The sequence below is a fragment of the Cavia porcellus genome, unplaced genomic scaffold (genome assembly GCF_034190915.1).
Source record: "Cavia porcellus strain 051 isolate PalLab524CR breed Dunkin Hartley unplaced genomic scaffold, mCavPor4.1 scaffold_23, whole genome shotgun sequence".
Taxonomy (NCBI): Eukaryota; Metazoa; Chordata; class Mammalia; order Rodentia; family Caviidae; genus Cavia; species Cavia porcellus.
The window spans coordinates 53783873-53803089 of NW_026947506.1; the positions used below are offsets into that span (position 1 = coordinate 53783873).

Here is a 19217-nt window from a genome sequence, read left to right on the forward strand (position 1 = left end):
TGCTGCCTGAAAGAAATATACTTCCATTATAACTATGTAGGTGGGCTAAATGAGGTAAAAGACACACCATAAAAGGTATTCGTCACAGAAAGCAGCAGTCACGACAGTAATATGAAGGAGATTTCAGACAAAGGAAATCATCTGGAGTAAAGGGAAATATCACACAATGATAAGAGCATGAATTCACACAGCAAACTTAAACGTGCATACTGCTAACCATAGAGATTCAAATTACACACAATAAAAAGTGAAAAAATTCAAAGTGAAAAAAGGAAATCCACCGTGAAAGATGGCCAAGTCCTCTTCTCAGAAATCAATAAAATAAGGAGACAAAAGATACACAAAAATAGAGTGCTGAGAAATACCTTGGACCAACTAGATCTGAGTGTCATTTATTGAACTCTTCCTAAAGAGAGAAAAGATTTTCTTTACTGGTCCTCACAGAACAGTCACCAATAGCAAGCTTCAATTCATTTTTAAAAAGTCAAGATACATTCTCTAATCAGAATAGAATTAAGCCAGAACTCAGTAACACAGATAAAAAGAAAATATGTAAACACAGGGGAAGTGAAGTACCAGGCTTCCAAATAATCAAAGAGGAAGCCTCAAGGAAAATTAAACAAAAAGGCTTTAAGCGCTGGGGATTGAAATCAGAGCCCTCACACTGAGCTCCATAGCAGCATTTTTTTCCCACTTTTTCACTTTGAGACAGGGTCTTGCTGAATTGCTCAGGCTGGGCTTCCACTTGCAGTTTGTCTACCTCAGCCTCTCAGAGTGCTGGGGTTACAGGCCTGTGGCACCACAGCCACCTGAAAATAAACTGTGCAAGAATGAAAATGTGCCTTACAATTTGTGAGGGGCACACGCTCAGGGACACCAACTGCAAACACAGACACTGGACCTGAGGAGGCGGGGTTAGGAGGAGGCAGGCTGCCGCTGGGCTCGTCTGAGAATAAAACCTCCAACTTAAGATTTGCTCTGAGGAAGGTGATCTGCTCACGCACCAGCAACACGGGGGCCAAGCGTGCAGAGAGGCAGTAGGAGGGGACCGAGCACGCAGGTACAACAGACTCAGTCTGCTCTGTCCCAGGTCCCCCGTCTCTGGTTGTTCCTGAAGTCCTGGCCCTGAGACACAGAGACAGAGACAAGGGTTGCCTGTTTGCACACTCAGGGAGCAGAACAGCAGCCCTCACCGTGTACATTACTGGGCATTTTACAGTAAGTGCAGTAAGGGGGGAAGCAGCATGCTGGGGAAAGCCATAAACAGAGCACTGATGTTTGTGCAGAAGCCCCCTGCAGAGGCGGGATCCCAAGAAGAAGGCCTGGCTTCTGTTGGGAGCATGGCCATGCAGTTCCTCTGGAAGCCTGCCACCCATCGGAAGTGTCCCCAGTGTGAGCAGCACCAGACCTGAGGATGTCCAGTGGCACCTTTGCCGGTCCACTGTATCCAGCTACCTTGTCTTCTCTTCCCCGCCTCAGAAGTCCACCTCCCCCAGAGCTGTGGGATCAGCAGTGTCCGTGTCAGTGCAGATACAGACCTGCATCCCCCAGGTGCCCGTGTACCCCACCTCCTCCCTGCCTCCCTCCCTCCCCTGGCCTCACCCACAGCGTGAAGACTCAACTCCAAGGCCACCACTAGGACAGAGCTGCCATCCCTCTGCTGGGTGACAAATGTACCCACCAACCCCTCCGTTCTCCCTGTGGCCACACTTCCCTCCACAGTGTGGTCTCCAGGAAGCCTCTCTGGACAGCCTAGGAGGCCTGCAGGGGCAATGCAGCTGCCCATTATGGCTCCAGGTCATTTGCTTAAGGCACTTGGTGGTCCCTAAAGACCTCTGAGCTGGGAGATTCACCCAGCAGGTGTTCAGAGGGAGGGGTCTGAGTTGTTTTCTCATTGATGAGGTAAAATACCCAATGCTCACAATTTAAGAGAGGAAAGATTTATTTTGACGCATGGTTTGTAGCGGTTTCAGGCCACAGACAGCTGGCACAGGCAGCATGGCAGAGCAGAGGAGCAGCTGCTCATGGCCTGGTGGACAGAGACCCCACCTCCCAGCACCACATGCAGCCATAAACTCTTCAGGGGATTAATCTGGTGATGGGTATCACGGCCCATGATTCAGTCACCTCCCCAAAGCCTCCCATAAGCCCACGAGACTTAGGGGGACATGTAGACAGAAACCATAAGAAAGGAAGGTCAGGTCCTGTCCCTTGGGGAAGTTCTCCAGGTGAGGCTGCGTGGCAGTCTCCAAGAACAAGGTTTCCAACATCACTTGCCTCTAGGGGTTGGGCCACTGTGACCAAGTCTCGTGGTCAGTAAACCTAACACGGCCACACCCCCAGGTCCGTGGCAACGGCCTCAGGACCGAAACGCAGGGCAGCCATCCAGGCAGATCCTAAGCAAGGGACAAGTCAGGGAGCCAGCGTCAGGGAGTGACCAAGAATCCAACGGCAGAGAGAGGCCAGTGTCACCTGGGGAAAACAAGCAGGCCGGCCGCAGGGGTCACAGTGTTAACCAGGTCAGCTCTTCCGCGAGTGCAGAGAGCTCAGTCCAGGCTCCCGGGCAGCGCTGTGATGGTTATGCGTGGTGCCCCAGTTACTAGTAGCCGCATGCAAATGCCTTCAATAGAAGATTAAACATCTTTCCGGTAAATTCTGGTTTCTGTTCACAACCACAGACACCAGCTAACAGAAAGGTTGACACCGCATTAGCATGTCACAAAAGGAACTTTCATTCCAGCCAACTCTTCCCTGCAGCAACTACACAGGCTGAGGGTGGGAGTCCCCGCAGTTTTGCTAAATAAAAAAGCTACATGTTTAAAACACAGTTCTCCTCACGTCCCTGTCGCGGATTTCTTTGCTGCTGCAGGCTGTCATGATAAAGGCGATGACAGTCTGTATAAAACGCTGTTATAGAAGAAGCGAAGGCTTTGAACGCTGCAGTAATCTGGTTTCTTCAAGGTCTCCAGCGACGGCGAGCGCCCGGCGCTCTGGCGCCCCCTACGAGTTGCTCTTGAGAAGAGCACTCGCTGCTCAAACGCAAGACGGTTCAGGAAAAAAAAGAGAACCAAGGACAGGGCCTATTTTTTTGCCTTCTTTTTCCCCCTCTCAAAAAAGTTATTCCTTCTGAGTGTCCCCTGTTCCCAAGCCAGATGATAAAGTTGGAAGAAAGAGCTCCAATCGCCCCGAGAGCAACATTGTGCTCCCCCAGAAACCCGAAGACGCCTCTGATACAGAACCGGGCCCTGCTTTCCGAGTCAAGGTCTCTGTGATTATTTTAAGCAACAACTGTAACTGAAGGTTTTGTTTTGTTTCCTTTTTAATTTTCTAATCAAACCAGAGAACCTGTCCTCGTTTTTTAGGGCAGCTACAGAGAACCGACAGAGGGAAAAAGAAACAGGCGGCCACCCCGTGTCCCACCGTCCAGGCGCCCCGAGCAGGGACTGGGCGCAGCTGCTGCGCCCCGAGGGGACCGGAGGGGAGCCCGTTCCTGGGGCTGCAGGGAAGCGGGGTCTGCACACACCTCGTTTCGGTCGCTTTTCCTTTATGAAGGGATAAGTGTTAATATTATTTCTCTATCTGCTCCAGGTAGGGAAGGGGGAAGTACACTGGTGACCCCATTCCAAAAGGGGGAGATGAATGCGTGGAGAGACAGGGCCGGGGGAGGCGCTGAGTTCACCCGAAGCTGCGTGCTCAAGCAGGAAGGAAAGGAAGCCAGGGTTTGCCGTTCCCGCCGCGAACCGCACAAGACGCCTCCGAGACAGCCGTCCACTTCCTAAGGCAAATGGCCAGCATCCCTGCAGTGCAGGGGGGGTCTCCTCCTCCGAGGGTCCCGCAGCGTCCCAAGGCCAGCTCGCGCAGCAACGCTTTGCGCTGGAGCCGCAGAACGCGTCTTCGTCCAATCCTGGGCCAGCTGCGCCCCCTGTCGGCCAGATCCGGAAAGGGCTCGCGGACAACCCAGGAAAGCCAGGCGACCTCTAGGGCACAGCTTCGCTCGCAGGGCGCAGCGAACACCCCGCTGCTTAGCGAGAATCCGAGTCCGAACGAGCTCAGGGAAAGAGTCCAGTGCCCAGAAGAGCGCCCCAAACCGTGTATGTGACCTTGTCCGCGGTTAAGGACGACTTGGTTACTAACTCTGCTTCTGCAGTGCCCGCTCTAAGGCGTTATTCTGTTGTCCAAGGCGTCAGCTTTATTTGAAAAAGTAATTGGGAGAACCCTGAAACCAGGAAGGCGGTTGGAATTTAGAATCTTGGAAAGCTGCGCCCTGGGACCTATTCGCTGCGGACTCCTATGCTAAGCGGGCACTCGCGGGGAAGCCGCCGGTGGGAACCACGACCGCTCCCGAAGCAAACGCGCAACGGGGCGCCTCGCGCGCTTCTGCAGACACCTGCGCGCGCGCCTAGGGGAGGGTCGGTGGCCGGGCCAGCACAGATAAAACCGAGGCAAATGGGGTCTACTCAGAAGTACTCCACCACGTGTCTCATACAAGGAACTCAATATTAGAAAGCTCTGCAGGCTACACACGAATGAGGAGCCGCACCAGCCAGTTTCCAGGCATTCCCTCGCCGCGGGCGTTCGGGGATTGGGGGGCTCTGGCCTCGGGGAGGTTAGTGGAGCCAAGTCGGCTGGGAGGGACTAGGATGACTGGAGGCACTAAGGTATTCTGGGGTGCCAGAGTAACCCTAGGCGCTGAGACTCCCAAGGACACCTGGCACTGGCGCGTTTAGAGCAGGTGCCCCGTAAATCAGCGCGTTGCGCGTCCCCGCACTCGGCCCTCGCGCACGGGGCGAGGCACGGCCCCCGAGCCCTGCCTGCGCCGGCCCAACCCCCCTCCCCGTCCTGGGCGCGCCGTTCCGGGGCGTGTCCTCGGCCACCCCAGCTTCTATATAGCGGCCGGCTCGCCGAGGCTGGCCAGACGCTAGCGCGGCAACTGAGCGCTGATGATCTGCCATTGCGCGCCTGCACGGATCCCGCAGCTTTCGCCGCGCGCTGTCATAGCTCCGTCCCCGCGTGCTACGGCCACACCAGCAGCTGCCCCAGCCGCGGGCGCCATGCATCGGGCGCGCCCTGCGCTTTGGGCCGCCGCACTCATCACGCTGGCACTGCTCCGCGGGCCGCCCGGGGCGCGAGCCGGTGTGAGCGCGGTGGGCGCGGGCCCAGTCGTGCGCTGCGAGCCGTGCGACGCGCGTGCGCTGGCGCAGTGCGCGCCTCCGCCCACCGCGCCCGCTTGCGCCGAGCTGGTGCGCGAGCCGGGCTGCGGCTGCTGCCTGACGTGCGCCCTGCGCGAGGGCCAAGCGTGCGGCGTCTACACAGAGCGCTGCGGCTCCGGCCTCCGCTGTCAGCCGCAGCCCGATGAGCCGCGCCCCCTGCACGCGCTCCTACACGGCCGCGGGTTCTGCGCCAACGCCAGCGCCGCTGGCCGCCTGCACTCCTTCCTGCTGCCGGCGTCCTCCGCTCCAGGTGAGCCACCGTCGCGGTTGTGGGACCCTGCGCTTCCCGTCCGTGAGGTGGGAGTGGGGAAACAGAGCCCGCCACCAACCGAGCCCCCAGTCCCCCGCGCCCGAGGCACCATCCGCAGCCGCCTCCTTCCCAGCGTGCGGAGTCCTGATGGCTTGCAGAGCGCTTTCAGTGCAGTTAGGAGGTTTTCGGGGCGGGAGGCTGGAGACCCAGGCGGGCGGTCAGTGGGATCTGACGCAGGAACGGTACCGCCCGAAACTGCCTGCAGATGCCGGCTCGGGCTTCGGTTCGCAAAGTAACGCACGTCCCCGCGTGTCCAGAAGCCAGCAGGGTAGGATCCGCGCCACGGGGCCTTTCTGCGGCTTGAGTAACTTCGCTATGTCGCCCAGGGGCAGAGCGCGTCGCTCTGAACCTCGTTCGCCACTTTCAGCGCCACCCCCACTTGTCCCCTGTCGGCCACCCCGCACCTGCCAAGGCGCGGAGGAGCGCGGGGCAGCGCGGACCGAAGCGATTTCAGCGACTGGGAGAGGACTGACAAGTTCTTTATGCGAAATGGAAGACAGGAGTTGCGGGTGAGGGCCACCCAAAAAGAGGAAAAACGCAAAACCTTTTGGCGCTTAGCCCTCCGGCGGCGCCTCGGGTCGGGTTCCCTGTGCCGGGTTCTTTCCAGGGCTGCGGCTCTTTCACCTCCGTGGCTGCCGGCCACCACTGTGGCTCTCACCACTCCGCTGCAAAGCCTGGTCCTCCCCCGAGGGACCGGTGTTACTCACCCCGAGAAACACCGGGCAGTGGCCAGGCGGGAATCCAGTTGCTTCTCAGGCTCTGGCCAGCTGTGAAAGTCGCGGCGTGATTTTTCTCTCGGAGCAAATTATGTCATTTACTCTGTGTGCGTGTGTGTTTCAGTGCATTTGGGGGAAGGGGTGTGCAAAGGCGATCCTAGAAGTGCTTCTCAATATTCTCTCCTGGTCGGGCTTTCCTAGATAGCATTTCCACCGTGGCAGCCTCAGGGTGTGTCTGTTAGTTGGTGTGGATTCTTACAGGATTATAAAAAGATCTATGTGATTCAGAATCCATTTGGGGGAAAAACAGCTAAGTCTATGACAATCAAGTCAGTTCTCCTGCAGGGTGTCCTGGCACACACCTCTAATCCTAGTCCTTGGTTGGGTAGGCTGAGACAGGAAGATCACATGTTCTCTCCTAGCCTGGGCAGTGTACTCGAGTTTCAGAATTTTTTTTAAAGTTTTTTCAAAAAGTAGGCATGAGGCCCAGTGCAGAGGTCCAGGTCTTAATCCCCAGCACAAGAAAAAAAAAAAAATTGAAGAATCATGATTCTCCATTGTTTAAGCAGCCATTTGACTTCACTGTTAGCCAGCAGTCTAAGCATTAAAACAGCAATCCAGAGAGTTTAGGAAATCACTTGGAGTCCTCGGAAAAGTAATGCAAATGTGTTTAGTTGCATATGCTTAGCATCACCTTTCTCTCCAGTCCAAAAAAAAAAAAAAAAAAAAAAAACAAACCTCAGATTAAAGAAAATGGACACCAAGTTGATCAATTATGGACCTGCTCTGTCCATATGGACCCTGGGAATTCGGATCCCAAAACACAAGCTGTTGCGCTCCTGGGGAGCTGTTTGGCTCCCTGGAGAGGGTGACGACTCCCCAGGACCTCTCAGGGGAGCCAGCGCAGCAGGTGTTCCAGGACCCCCTGCAGAGTCTGCCCTGTGGCTTTGGGGAGCCCAGCACTTGCCGAGAGCCAGAGGTCATGCCACTTCGGCTTCCCTGTGGGCAGCCTGCCACCACCGGCCGTGTCCCGGGGGGACAAGAAAGCCTTCAGCTGGAGCTGGCACATTGCACCCAGATGGGCCGGGTCCAGAACCGGCTGTCCTGGCCAGGCCAGCTGCGGGCTGCAGCCAAGGCTTTCGAGGTCCCAGTGCGACCCTGGGCTCCCATCCACGTGGCCTTTGATCTCTGCGGGGCCCCGTGGCCCCTTGGATTCCTGCTGGAGGAGGAGGAGTTAGGATCCTGGCCTGCGTCCAGCCAGAAAGTCCCTTGGCGCTCAGGGATCCCGGCTACCCCACGACTGTTCTCCCGGCCTCTTGGTAGCATTTCTGACCCTCAAGGCCAGAGTCTGCGGGAGCCCCTTCCCCACTTCCGTCCCACCCCCAGGGCTCTTAGAGATCCGCATCCCCTGGACCTCTGTGCTTTGGGGGAGGGGCACGCAACCCAGAAGCTCGGGGTCTCTGTGGACCTTGACTCTGAGATATGACGGGGACCTAGAAAGCAGCCAGCGGCAGGACCCTAGGGGCACAGGCGTGTCCCCATCCGAGCTGGACTTCAGCTCCTGGGCACTGGTCCGGGAGCAAGAGTCCCAGGAGACCTCGTTCACACCCAGACTGCTGCCCAGAAACGCCGCCGCGTGGAGAGTGTCTATTTTGTCCACGTCCCCCGGGGCGGCCTTTGCTTCCGGGGGTGGGAGGAGGGGTGCAAGGACCACTCCGGGCCTCCTGCAAGATTGGCGCGGCCTTCGGTGGCGCACGTCCGCCCCCTGCTGGTGGAGGATGGAGCCACGCTGCTTTCACTAAGGAAGTTCTTTCAGAGGCGGCTACTTAGCAAAACTGGGGGGGTGGGGGATGAATGACCTGGGGCTGTTTTGTTTTGTTTGTGATTTCTTTTCGGTTCTGGGCCTTCACACTGAACTGTATCCCAGCTTATTTTAATTTTTATTTTGAGAAAGAGTCTAAGTCTCTTACGTTGCTCAAGCAGGGCTCAAATTTGCAGTCCTCCTGCCTCAGCCTTCCAGGGTACAGGACCCACAGGTGTGCACCCCCATGCCCCGCTGCAGACTGACCTGTAAACAGATGGCCTCCTCCAGGAAAGCAACACATAGCGTAGGGTACTGCTTTCGCAAGGCAGGGTTGTTTCGGGTTTTGCTTTTAACCTTCGGGGAATCGGTGAGTAACATTTCAGTGTGGGCATCCATCACGCCTTCCTCTCCCACATATTTTCCAGGAAATGCCAGCGAGTCGGAGGAGGACCAGAGTACTAGCAGCGTGGAGACCCAGGCGGTCCCTGGCACCCACCGGGTGACCGACTCCAAGTCCCACACCCTCCACACCAAGATGGACGTCATCAAGAAAGGCCATGCTAAGGACAGCCAGCGCTACAAGGTGGACTATGAGTCCCAGAGCACGGACACCCAGAACTTCTCCTCCGAGTCCAAGCGGGAGACAGAATACGTGAGAGCCTTTGCTTTTGTTAAAGGGTGCAGCGGGGAGACCCACCATGAACCACAACCCAGGCTGCGCGCTGAGTCTCAGGAGTCCCATCTACTCCCACTGCCCCTCCTTCCGAGACCCAGTCCGGTCTTGGAGACTGAGGAGATTCCAGCTAAGCCAGTGCTTGCCACATACAGTGTGCCCCCAAGGTCTGATGCACCCCAAAATCATGGCATGCCTCCAAGAATGGTGTATGCAGGGCGAGCTGCTCACAAAGGCACTTACCTGGGCCTTCTGAGCTCACCCAGCTCTGTGGGACTCAGGATAACAGAGCTGAGCATCCTCCCTACTAACCCGGGGCCTTGGAGGGCTGAGGGGTGTTCAGGGCCTGTAGGCATGACATGGAGTCGGCCTCGGAGCACTGACCATGGCTTCTGGTCTGAACTTGCTGCCCCTCAGGGCCCCTGCCGGAGAGAGATGGAGGACACACTCAACCACCTGAAGTTCCTCAACGTGCTGAGCCCCAGGGGTGTCCATATCCCAAACTGTGACAAGAAGGGGTTCTACAAGAAGAAGCAGGTGAGTGGCGGGGAGGTCTTCCCCGGGTATCCGTCCTCGCCGGCCCCAGGCTCCAGCTCAGAGTCCCTGAGTCCCCTGTGCTGTGACTCAGCTGTCAGTCTCAGGATGGACTGAGGGTCCATCAGGGGTGGCCCGAGTCCCAGCCACAGTGCCCTCTGCTGGGCAGAGCAAAGGAGAGCCCACCACCCACAGCAAAGGGATGCGTTTTCCAGCCTCACAGCATCTGGAATAACTAGTGGTGAGGACAGAGGAGCCCATTCAGGTCCCCCTCAGCCCCCACGCCTTTCCCACAGTGTCAGGCTGTGAAAATTTAAAATGCCATTAAACCATGATGCATGTGCCTCTGGAGACTGGGCTTGGGGGTCAGCATTCTGCTTGGCTTCCTAACAGGACAGTTCCCACCGTCCCAATAGTGTCATGGTGGCCATGGCCAGAATGCCCAGACCTTGCCCTCAGCCACCGTGTCTGGGCTATGCTTCTCACGGGCGTTTTCTACCAGTCACCCCCGCTCAACAGCCTCAGACTGGGAGGTAGAGTGTGGTCTCTGAGACTCAGCCAGCACACAGGCACACATGTGCACATGGATGCATGCACACACACACCCACAGTGCACACACAACACACACATGCAGACACAGTGCACATGCAGACGTACAGTATACACACCCGCAGACCCGCAATGCATATACACACACACAATGCTTACAGACCCACAGTGCACACACATGCATGTAGACCTACAGTGCGTACACATGCAGGCACACAATGCACACACACATGTGGACACAGTGGGTGCACATGCACACAAACGCCTGTGTGCACACATTGCTACCTCCACACGGTGGCTCTCCACCAGTCCCGGACAGAGTTTCTGTGGCACACGGGATGCCCACAGCTCGGTCCTCTTTGTCCCCCAGTGCCGCCCCTCTAAAGGCAGAAAGCGGGGCTTCTGCTGGTGCGTGGACAAGTACGGGCAGCCCCTCCCGGGCTACGACGCCAAGGGCAAGGAGGACGTGCACTGCCTGAGCATGCACAGCCAGTAGACCCGCTGACCACGTAAGCAGAGGGGGAGGGGGTGAGACGGGGTGGGGTAGGGATGGGCACAGTGGGCTGGGCGTGGCCACGGCCCCTCCTCAGCCACAGGCCTCAGAGAGGAAGGTGGAAGCCCCCGCCCGTCCCACAGGCTCAGGGGAGGCTGCTGCCCTGGCTTTGCCCTAAGTGACTCACGCCACGGCCACAGGCCTTGAAGAGTTTTCAGAGTGAAGCTAGGTCCCTCCGTCCGCGGAAGCCAGGCTGATGGCTCCCAGACCCCACAGGAAACTCCCAAGAACTTGCCCACAGTGTGACTGTTATTCTTCTGAAAAATACAGTGTGGTTTTGTTTTTTTTTTTTAAAGCTTGTAGTGACTTTAGCTTTAGGAAAGAGCATTTACATCTCTAGAAAATGGAATTCTAAGTCATGCTTTTGAAGAATGTGGTCATGGCTTGCTTTTTTTCTTGCAGTAAATGAGGGAGTTATTGGAGAATAAAAAAAACAAACATATTTCCATTTATCTCCCGAAGACACTTAATAAGCAGAAGACATTTTTTATTTTTAGATACAAGTAGATTTTTAGATACAGTAGATTCTTCTTGCAAGTTGGAGGAAATACTTTTTACAATAACTTTTTAACAATGAACACATAGTTTTGATTTATGATGCGTTTGACTTTTGGGGGAAGATACCCAGAAGAACAGCTGGAACAATTTGAAATTGCTATTTATAGCAGTATAATTTATAATAGCTAAATCTTGGAAGCAGCCTGTGTGCCCATCAGCAGATGAGTGGATAGAGAAAATGTGGTATTTATACACCACAGAGTACTGCTCTGCCACAAATAAGGATAAGCTTAAATCAGTTATAGGCAAATGGATGCACCTTGAGACCATAGTACTTCAGGGGAAAAAATCAGACACACAACAAGCTTAAACACCACATGACTTCATTTCTATGAGAAACCCAACATATAAATAAAGAGCAAAATAAAAGATAATAGAAAGTAGGAAGATATTTTTCAGATGGGAAGGGATCAAGAGATGGAGGGAGGGGATGGAAAAAGAAGGGGATGTGTTACCTGCATGGGTCAAGTCATTATGTCCTGCAGATGTGGGCAGCCACTAAGAAAGGAAAACCACAAACCACAGAAGTTAGAAGTCCCCGCCCACTGCATAGTATAGGGCAGGAGCTGGATCTTTTCAGTTTTCCTGGTGGTTATTTCAATTCGTGTTTCTCACTTTCTGTTCCAGTCAATGTGGAGCTCAAATACGCCTTATTTTGCACAAAAGACTGCCAAAGGTCAGCAGCTGGCTACAGCCTCGACTTATATTTCTTTCTGTGGTGAACTGATTTTACAGAAACAAAACCAAACCAAAGTTTAGACAGATTTTCGAAATGCCTATGGTTCCTTTAAGTGGTAAACGTGAGCATCTTTCCAGTAATTAGCAAAGAGCAGTTTGAAGTTTCTAGTTGCTGCCTGTAAAAGTTCACTTGCACAGAAGGCCACAGCCTCCGGTCCCCTCCCGGAACCACACCCCAGGTCAGCTGAGAAGGTGACCGACCCTCACTCCCTCCCTCTGTCAAAAGAGCACAGGCCTAGGAGAGTAGGAACCTTCAACTCCAGTCACCTGGATATCCTGAAGCCCCTCCCAAGGCCACAGCCCATGTGGGGACATCTTCGAATCCTGAGTCTCGACCACGAAGTTTGTCCGTCATCTGCAAGGGACCTGATCTGCTTTGGAGCCCTGTCTCACAGACAGAATGACCTGGAAGTTTCCAGGGGGTACCAGGACGCTGTGCACCTGGTGTGTGTGTGTGTATGTGTGTCCTCCTCCACCAGGTGGCAACTGCTTGAGGACAGGGCCCTTTAGAAGGCTGGGTGGCGGGGAGGCTTTCATCTTGGTCCCACAGGGTGGCAGAGGTAGGGGTAAAAACTGGCAGCCTCCTCCTCCTTGTCCCGAGGCCCTTGTGAGTGATGCTCGATTCTCTAGATGACTGCAGAAAATAGTGTTTGCTACTTCAACTCCTCAAAACCAAGTGTATTTTTGAGGTTAAGCTCTTTAAAAGCAAAAGGTTTATTTTCATCTCTCCTGTCTCCTGCTCGGGCGCAATGTGTTTTTTAAAAAACAAAGTCTAAACAGGAAAGATGCCCGGCTTGCTGGGAGCCTTTCGAGGACGCTGGACTCTTCCTGAGAGCTCTCTGACCTGTGTTGGTTGAACTTGGAACCCTTACACTCTCCCCCACTCACGCATATATACGGAGAAGTTAACAGTATATACGGCATAGCCCAAATATAATAGGATCTGTACTAGATAATCCTAGAGGAAATGGTAGAGATACTAGATGATGTAGCTAACCACGGCTGTGACCAAGGAAAAGAGCTCGTGCCTGCGGCCACCTGCTGTCCCCAAGGCTGGGCCCTGAGCCTGTCTGACGAAGCCCGCGGCCCCGGGGGTGGACCCGCTGCGTGGAGCTCCCTTGATAATTCCAAGGGCTCTGGGGATGTTCTGCCTACCTATTAGCTTTCCTTTATTTTTTTAATTAAGTTTTTGAGAAAAAAAAAGTATTTTTGGAAAGTTTGTCTTGCAATGTATTTATAAATAGTAAATAAAGTTTTTACCGTGACAAGGAGAGGAAATCTCTCTTTTTTTCCCCCCGTGTTTCTGCCTGTCTCTGGATTTTGCGTTTCGAAGGGAATAATTCTGAGAAGGTAGCAATTCCTGCCAGGGAAGAAAACATCACAAGCGCATGTTCCTGTCTCTGGTTAACAAAAGAATCCCAGCAAGACCCTTCTGGTGGCCTTCAATGGCATCCATGGAGCCTGGAGTTGTTTTGGCTCTCGGTTTGTGGCAGTGCTGGCGATGAAACCTGGATAAAGCCTTCACATTGGGCTACAGCCACAGCCACTTTTAATTTTTTATTTGGAAGCAGGATCTCACTAAGTCGCTAAATTGCCCAGGTGGGGCTTAAACTTGGCAACCCTCCTGCCTCAGCCTCGCAAGTGCTGGGCTTAAAGCCTCTTCACCACCGCGTCAGGCCACCCTGGAAGTACTCAGCAGGGGTTTTCTATCAGCTGTCACAATGCAAGCAGGTCCTCAGTTCTGGGCATCACACTCCGTGTGGTCTGGGAGGGGACACCCAGGATACCCATGTCCTATCCCAGCCCTTCTACCACTGTCCAGCTGGCAGGAAGGAGCACCGAAGCAGGAAAAGGAAGAGGCCCTAGGTGGGTTCTGGGCTCAGTAGCCTTGGGAAAGTTGTCCCTTGTCACAGGGCCACATCAGGCACAAGCTTGAGGTGTGACTTCAGGGAGTTACCCTGTGTTCACGTCTGGTCCATTGGCAGGGCTTTTGAGATGGCTCCAGAATCACAGATACAGGGCTCACTGGTTCTGTGCGTGCTCGGATCTGAGTATGTGGGGCTGACTTTGGGGCCAAATTGAGAAGTGACAAGCAGACCCCTGAGACTGTGCTTGCCAAGCCCTGGGAGGAGGAGGCACAAGGGCCACGGGGTGGCCAGCAGGGCCCAGAGAGCAGGCTGTGAGGCCAGGAGTCCAGGTGCTGCACGGAGGTGCGAGCCACACAATGATGCTTCCCGTCGAGAGTCTCCCTGTGTGGTCTGGGAGATCCTCCCAATTCTGCCTCCTGAGTGCTGGGAATACAGGCTCATGCCACACTACGACACTTTTTATCAGCCCACAGTCTTGCCTTGCCGGAAGCCAACCTCTCATGTGCCCTCCTTGCCTCACCCTACATCTGGCCTCTGCCACTTTGCACACCGTGAAGGGTCACAGGTACTGGGAGATGGTGGGACCTCTTCTCCTCTGTCAGCGTGTGGCCTGTTCTTCATAGGAAGCCTCCTTCAGTAGCTGAGTAGACACGTGGATGGGTTGACTGGCAGATGATATAGATGACACATGACGGACAGATTGATACATAAAGAGGATTGATAGACACAAGAGGGATGGGTGGATGGGTCTCACCTGTGAGCTCTGTTTCTCTGGAGAACCCTAATACAGCCCCATGATCACAGCTTCCTCCACATGTCCCCCGCATTTCCAGGAAGTGCGTTATGCAGTCCCACCAGCACCTGAGGAGGGCTCCTGTGCCTGCCCGCAATCCTCAAGTTTTTGGGGGGAGTGCTGTATTCTGGCCAAGCGGGGCTGCGCCTCATTGCAGTTTTGATTTGTGCCTCGTCTGTCACTTTTCAGGTCCTCTGAGCCACTGATGCATCCTCCTTGAAGAAATGTAGGTTCAGATCCCTGGTCCATTTCCAATTGTTTCACGTGCCTTTTCTTTAGTTATAGAGTTCCTTCTATATTGTAGATAGCAGTATCTTATTGGATACAGGATTTGCAAATATTTTCTCCCACTTTGGGGGGTTGTTTTTTGCTTCCCTGAAAGTATCCTCCTAATCACACATTTAAAAAGAACATCTTGCAGAAGTTCAATTTATGTACACGTCAATACTTATGTACAATGGAGCGGATGTGAGGGCTAGCTGTGAGGAGCCTTGTTTTCTATTTTTATTATAAATTCTTTTCTCCACATAAAATATTGTAGCTAAAATCAATTTTTATAGAGTGAAGGGAGGGAAAGAGAAAGGCAAGGGTGGAGGAGAAGGAGGAAATGTCACAACCAAAGCCTGAATCTGAGTGGTTTTCAGGGTCTTCCTTTTTCACCCAAGTAAGGTAAGATCACTAGCAACACTGTCCTGCTAACAGGCCTTAGCATGACAGTTTAGTGTCTTTAACATGTCGTCAGATATGAGCTGCTAATATTTTGCGGAGGAATTTTCATTTACGCTCATGAGAGATACTGATCTGTGGTTGTCACCTTGTAATGTCTTCATGTGGTTTTGACATAAAATGAGGTGGGAAGTGTCCTACAACAATTACTCCAAGAAAAAGATCATAAAGAATTGCTGTCATCTCTCTCTTAAATATTTAGTAGAATTCACCAATAAAAGCACCTGGGCCTGGAGCTTTATTTTTGGAAGGCTTTTTACTCGATTTAATTTTCAGAAGCTCTCATCCCTGGTTAAATACTTACTTCCCCTCCTGTGAAATTTAGTAGTTTCAAGCCATTAGTTGGTTGTGTCTAAAATACCAAGTTTGGGCGTGCAAGATGTTCAGAGTGTTCCTTTGTTACCCTTTTAATATCAATGGGACAGCAGCAATGGCTCCTCTTTCGCTTTCGGTAGAGATAAATTGTGCTTTTTCCTTTTCTTGGTTAGTGTACTTATGAGTTCATTAACTTTATTAAACTTTTTAAAGAGCCAGACATAGTTTCTTTGATCTCTTCCATGGTTTTCTTGATTTTCCCTGCACTGATGTTTGCTTTATTATTTCATTTTATGCGTGGTTAAGCTTAAATTGTCCTTTATTCTCTAGTCTCCTAATATAGAAGTTTACATTACTGATTCTAGAAAATCCTTGTGCTCTACCACATATAATTAATTCACAAATGTTCCTCTGAGCCTTGTTTTAGTCGCATCCCACAAATTTTGATAAACTGTATTTTACTCTTTCTTTAGCTAAAAATGTTTTAATTTCTCTTATGCTTCCTTTCTTATATCATGTGTTATTTAAAACCATGTTGCTTAATCTCCAAATAATTTGTGACTTTCTAGCTATCTTTATATTGTGTTCTAGTTTGATTTTTAGTTTAATTTGTGGTATAAGAACAGATGCTATATAATTTTTATCCTTTTGCACTTATCAAGCTGTGTTTTATGATCCAGAATGTGGTCGTTTTAGGTAAGTATTCCATGTGAGCTCAGAAATAATATGTGTTCTGCTATTCTTTAAATAATCTATAGATACCAATTGTGTTCCACTGGTTGATGATGCTTTTGAGATCAAGTCTGTCTGTCCTGAATTTCTACTTGATGAATCTGTCTACTTGTGGAAAGAAGGGTTGAAATCTTCAACAGTGATATCAGATTCGTCCATTTCTTAAGTTCCACCTAGCTTGTCTCATGTATTGTAAGCTGTGTCATTAGATGCAGCATATTAAGAACTGTTGTGTCCTTCTAGATAAGTGATCCCTGCTTCAATGTCCTTCTTTTGTTACTGATAATCTTCCTTGTTCTGAAGTTTGATTTACCTGAAACTAAAATAGATACTCTTACTAAGTATCAGACTGATGGGGCTGGGGATTTAGCTCAGCGGCATAAGCACCTGCCTTGCAAGCAGGTGGTCGTGAGTTTGATCCCTAGTACCAATAAAGATGAAAAAAGACCAAAAAAAAAAAAAAGTATCAGACTGATATCCATTTCTCCATCTCTTCACGTCTGTGAGTGTGTGTGTGTGTGTGTGTGTGTGTGTGTGTGTGTGTGTGTGTGTATGTGCTGGGAATTGAGTCCAGTGCCTCCCACACTTTACCAGTGAGCTACACACTCAGCTGACCTCCATCTTTTCCCTGTAACGCATCTGAACTGCTATATTTAAAAGCAGATTCTCGCAGACAGTGTGTAGTTCATTGTTTTTCTGGCACTCTGTCTCCTGGCCGGTACGTTTAGACTGTTGGAAGGCGCTGACCCTGAAAACTGACCACGGTGCAAGGCTGGAGCATGGCCATTGCAGTAACAGTGAAAGTTTGGAGCAAACTACATAAAGAAGCTGCTTCAGCCCAGAGAACACCTGGTCCCAAAACCATCCAAGCAGTGGGTGGCCAGGACAACAGGGTACCATGTGACATTAAGTTGCTAAAGGGTATAAATAAACACCCCTGCGGGGAGGAGTCAGTACCTCTCCTCCTTCGTCTCTTCTTCTTTTTCCATCCTCTCATGGTCCTTAATCCCAAGAACCTCAGGAGCTGCATGGGTCATGGTGGTATTAGGTCATTCTCATGTAAAGTGATTCCTGATCCACCGTGTTTGTGAATGTTTTTAATTCATTTAAATTTTTCTCTGTTTCCTTCCCCATTTTTCTGCCTTCTCTGATTTCCGCTGAGCATGTTACATGACTTCATTTTCTGTATACTCATTTTGTTGGTTAAGGATGGTTAATCTTGTGTGTTAAACTGGCTACACCACGATACCCAAACAGGTAGTGAAATGTGATTGTGGATGCTTCTGTGCAAGTGTTTTTAGATGAGGTTAACATTTACATCAATGGAATTGGTGTGAGACCAATTACCCTCCATCATTTGAGTCAGTACTGTGCAATCCGCTGAGGGCCAGACCAGAGCAGAAGACTGGCCTCCCCTAAGCAAGAAGGAATCTGTAGCAGATGTCTTTGGACTTAAGTCACCATCTGCTCCCCTCGGGGTTCCCCTCCTGCCAGCCCACCCTGCAGATTTTGGGCTTCTCAGTCCACAGAACGGGCTGAACCAATTCCGCACAGTACATTTCTACATGCACACATCACATTGGTGCATTTCCTTAGAGAACTCTGCACACTTCAGGTCTAGGAGTGGGTGGGGAGGATCTCAGTAGTAAGGATGGGTTTTCTAAATTGGTTCTGGGTTATCTGGACTCGCTCCTCTAGCTTGATTAGATTTTAAAACATCACTAATTTTATTTCCGGTACTGAAGAGAATGCTAATAGTTCATGATGTCAGACATGCAAAAAATACCATCCCTGGAAACTCCCAATCCAACACAATAAGAAGCCAGGATCTAGATGACTGTGCCTATGATGCTTTCAAGGGTTTTAGTTGAACCAGGGAGCACAGTGACACCTTGGAAAGGAACAAGACACAAGGGAGGACACATGTGAAGCTAGAGATGCAGAGCCCTCAGGTTATTCTGAGATGTCCCCTGATGGGCTTCCCAGAGACAGGCATCAGGCAAGAGGCCACCACCATGACCACCACCCCACCTTCTAGACCTATAACTACTCACAAGTCCCAGCAGCTCCACATGTGAGGTACAGGGTGACCCCCAAGGTAGCAGCACACCACACTCCTGAAAGCCTTCTCCTGAAAGTCTTCAGAAAGCACAGGCAGGAGGGCGCCCTAGGAGTGGGAGACAAAAGCAGAAGCAGGAAGCCAACCGGGCAGAGCTGGCTGACGGAGATGGCTGCACAGAGGCTGTGTTTTCCACACTGCACGGTGAACCGGGAGGGACCATGGGACGGGAGTTCGGAGTCCAGCCCTGCCTCGGCTTCCTGCAGGCAGAGGAATTCAAGACTGCAGGAGCCTGGAGCATTAGAGCAAATTGGCCCCCTACCATGGGGGAGCCCGAAACACATCATTTATATGACTGTGAGAAATCTGTCAGAGGGGGATCCCAGCATCCCAGAGGTCCCCCAAGTTTTCTCTTCTCTGCAGGTTGGTCTGGCCTCACAGTGGAGACTTCAGTCACTGGACCAGGACACAGGGGTAGCAGCTGGGTCCCAGGATGGCAAGCAGCTGCACCCATGGGTGTCACAACTGTAACTGGTGCTGCATCAAGACAGTGTGGTGTTCTAGAAGGGACCGATTCGGAGCTGTGTCACTCCGCAGGCTGTGCTTCCAGGAGGGACCGACAGGCCCTGAAACCAGACCAGGCACAAAGCCTGTGTCACACCTCAAACACAATCATCCTTTTCTCTTTTTTGCATTTTTCTTTAAAAGGAGCATTTTGAGAATGTAACTGATGGACACAGGGAAGACCTCGGAGTGAGATGTGTAGCCCCTTCCTCCAGCCATTGTGGAGGCGCCCGTCCCACACACTATTGACTAAAAGTCAAAGACAAGCTGGGCACACTGTTGCATGCCTATGTGATCCCGACGTCCTAGGAGGCTGAGGCAGGAGGATCACAAGTTCAAGCCCAGCCTGGGCAACTTAGTGACTTAGTAATAGCCTGTCTCAAGATAAAAGATGAAGGGGGAGGAGGGTTCAGTGCAAAGGTCCTGAGTTCAAATTCCAGTATCACAAAAAAGAAAAACTAAACAAATGATGGGTGTGTCTCTGAGGAAGTCTCACGCTCCCTCCTCACACCCG

The 19217-nt window shown here is 51.9% G+C and overlaps 1 protein-coding gene across 1 annotated transcript; it reads left to right on the top strand.

Moving 5' to 3' along the window:
• Window positions 1–4912: 4912 nt before the first annotated feature.
• Igfbp3 (insulin like growth factor binding protein 3) lies at window positions 4913–12914 on the top strand. The gene is made up of 5 exons (XM_003465779.5): window positions 4913–5460; window positions 8466–8692; window positions 9131–9250; window positions 10168–10306; window positions 11536–12914. Exons 1-4 carry the CDS (start codon window positions 4941–4943, stop codon window positions 10291–10293), a joined length of 993 nt encoding a protein of 330 aa, XP_003465827.3. The 5' UTR covers window positions 4913–4940; the 3' UTR covers window positions 10294–10306; window positions 11536–12914.
• Window positions 12915–19217: the final 6303 nt, after the last annotated feature.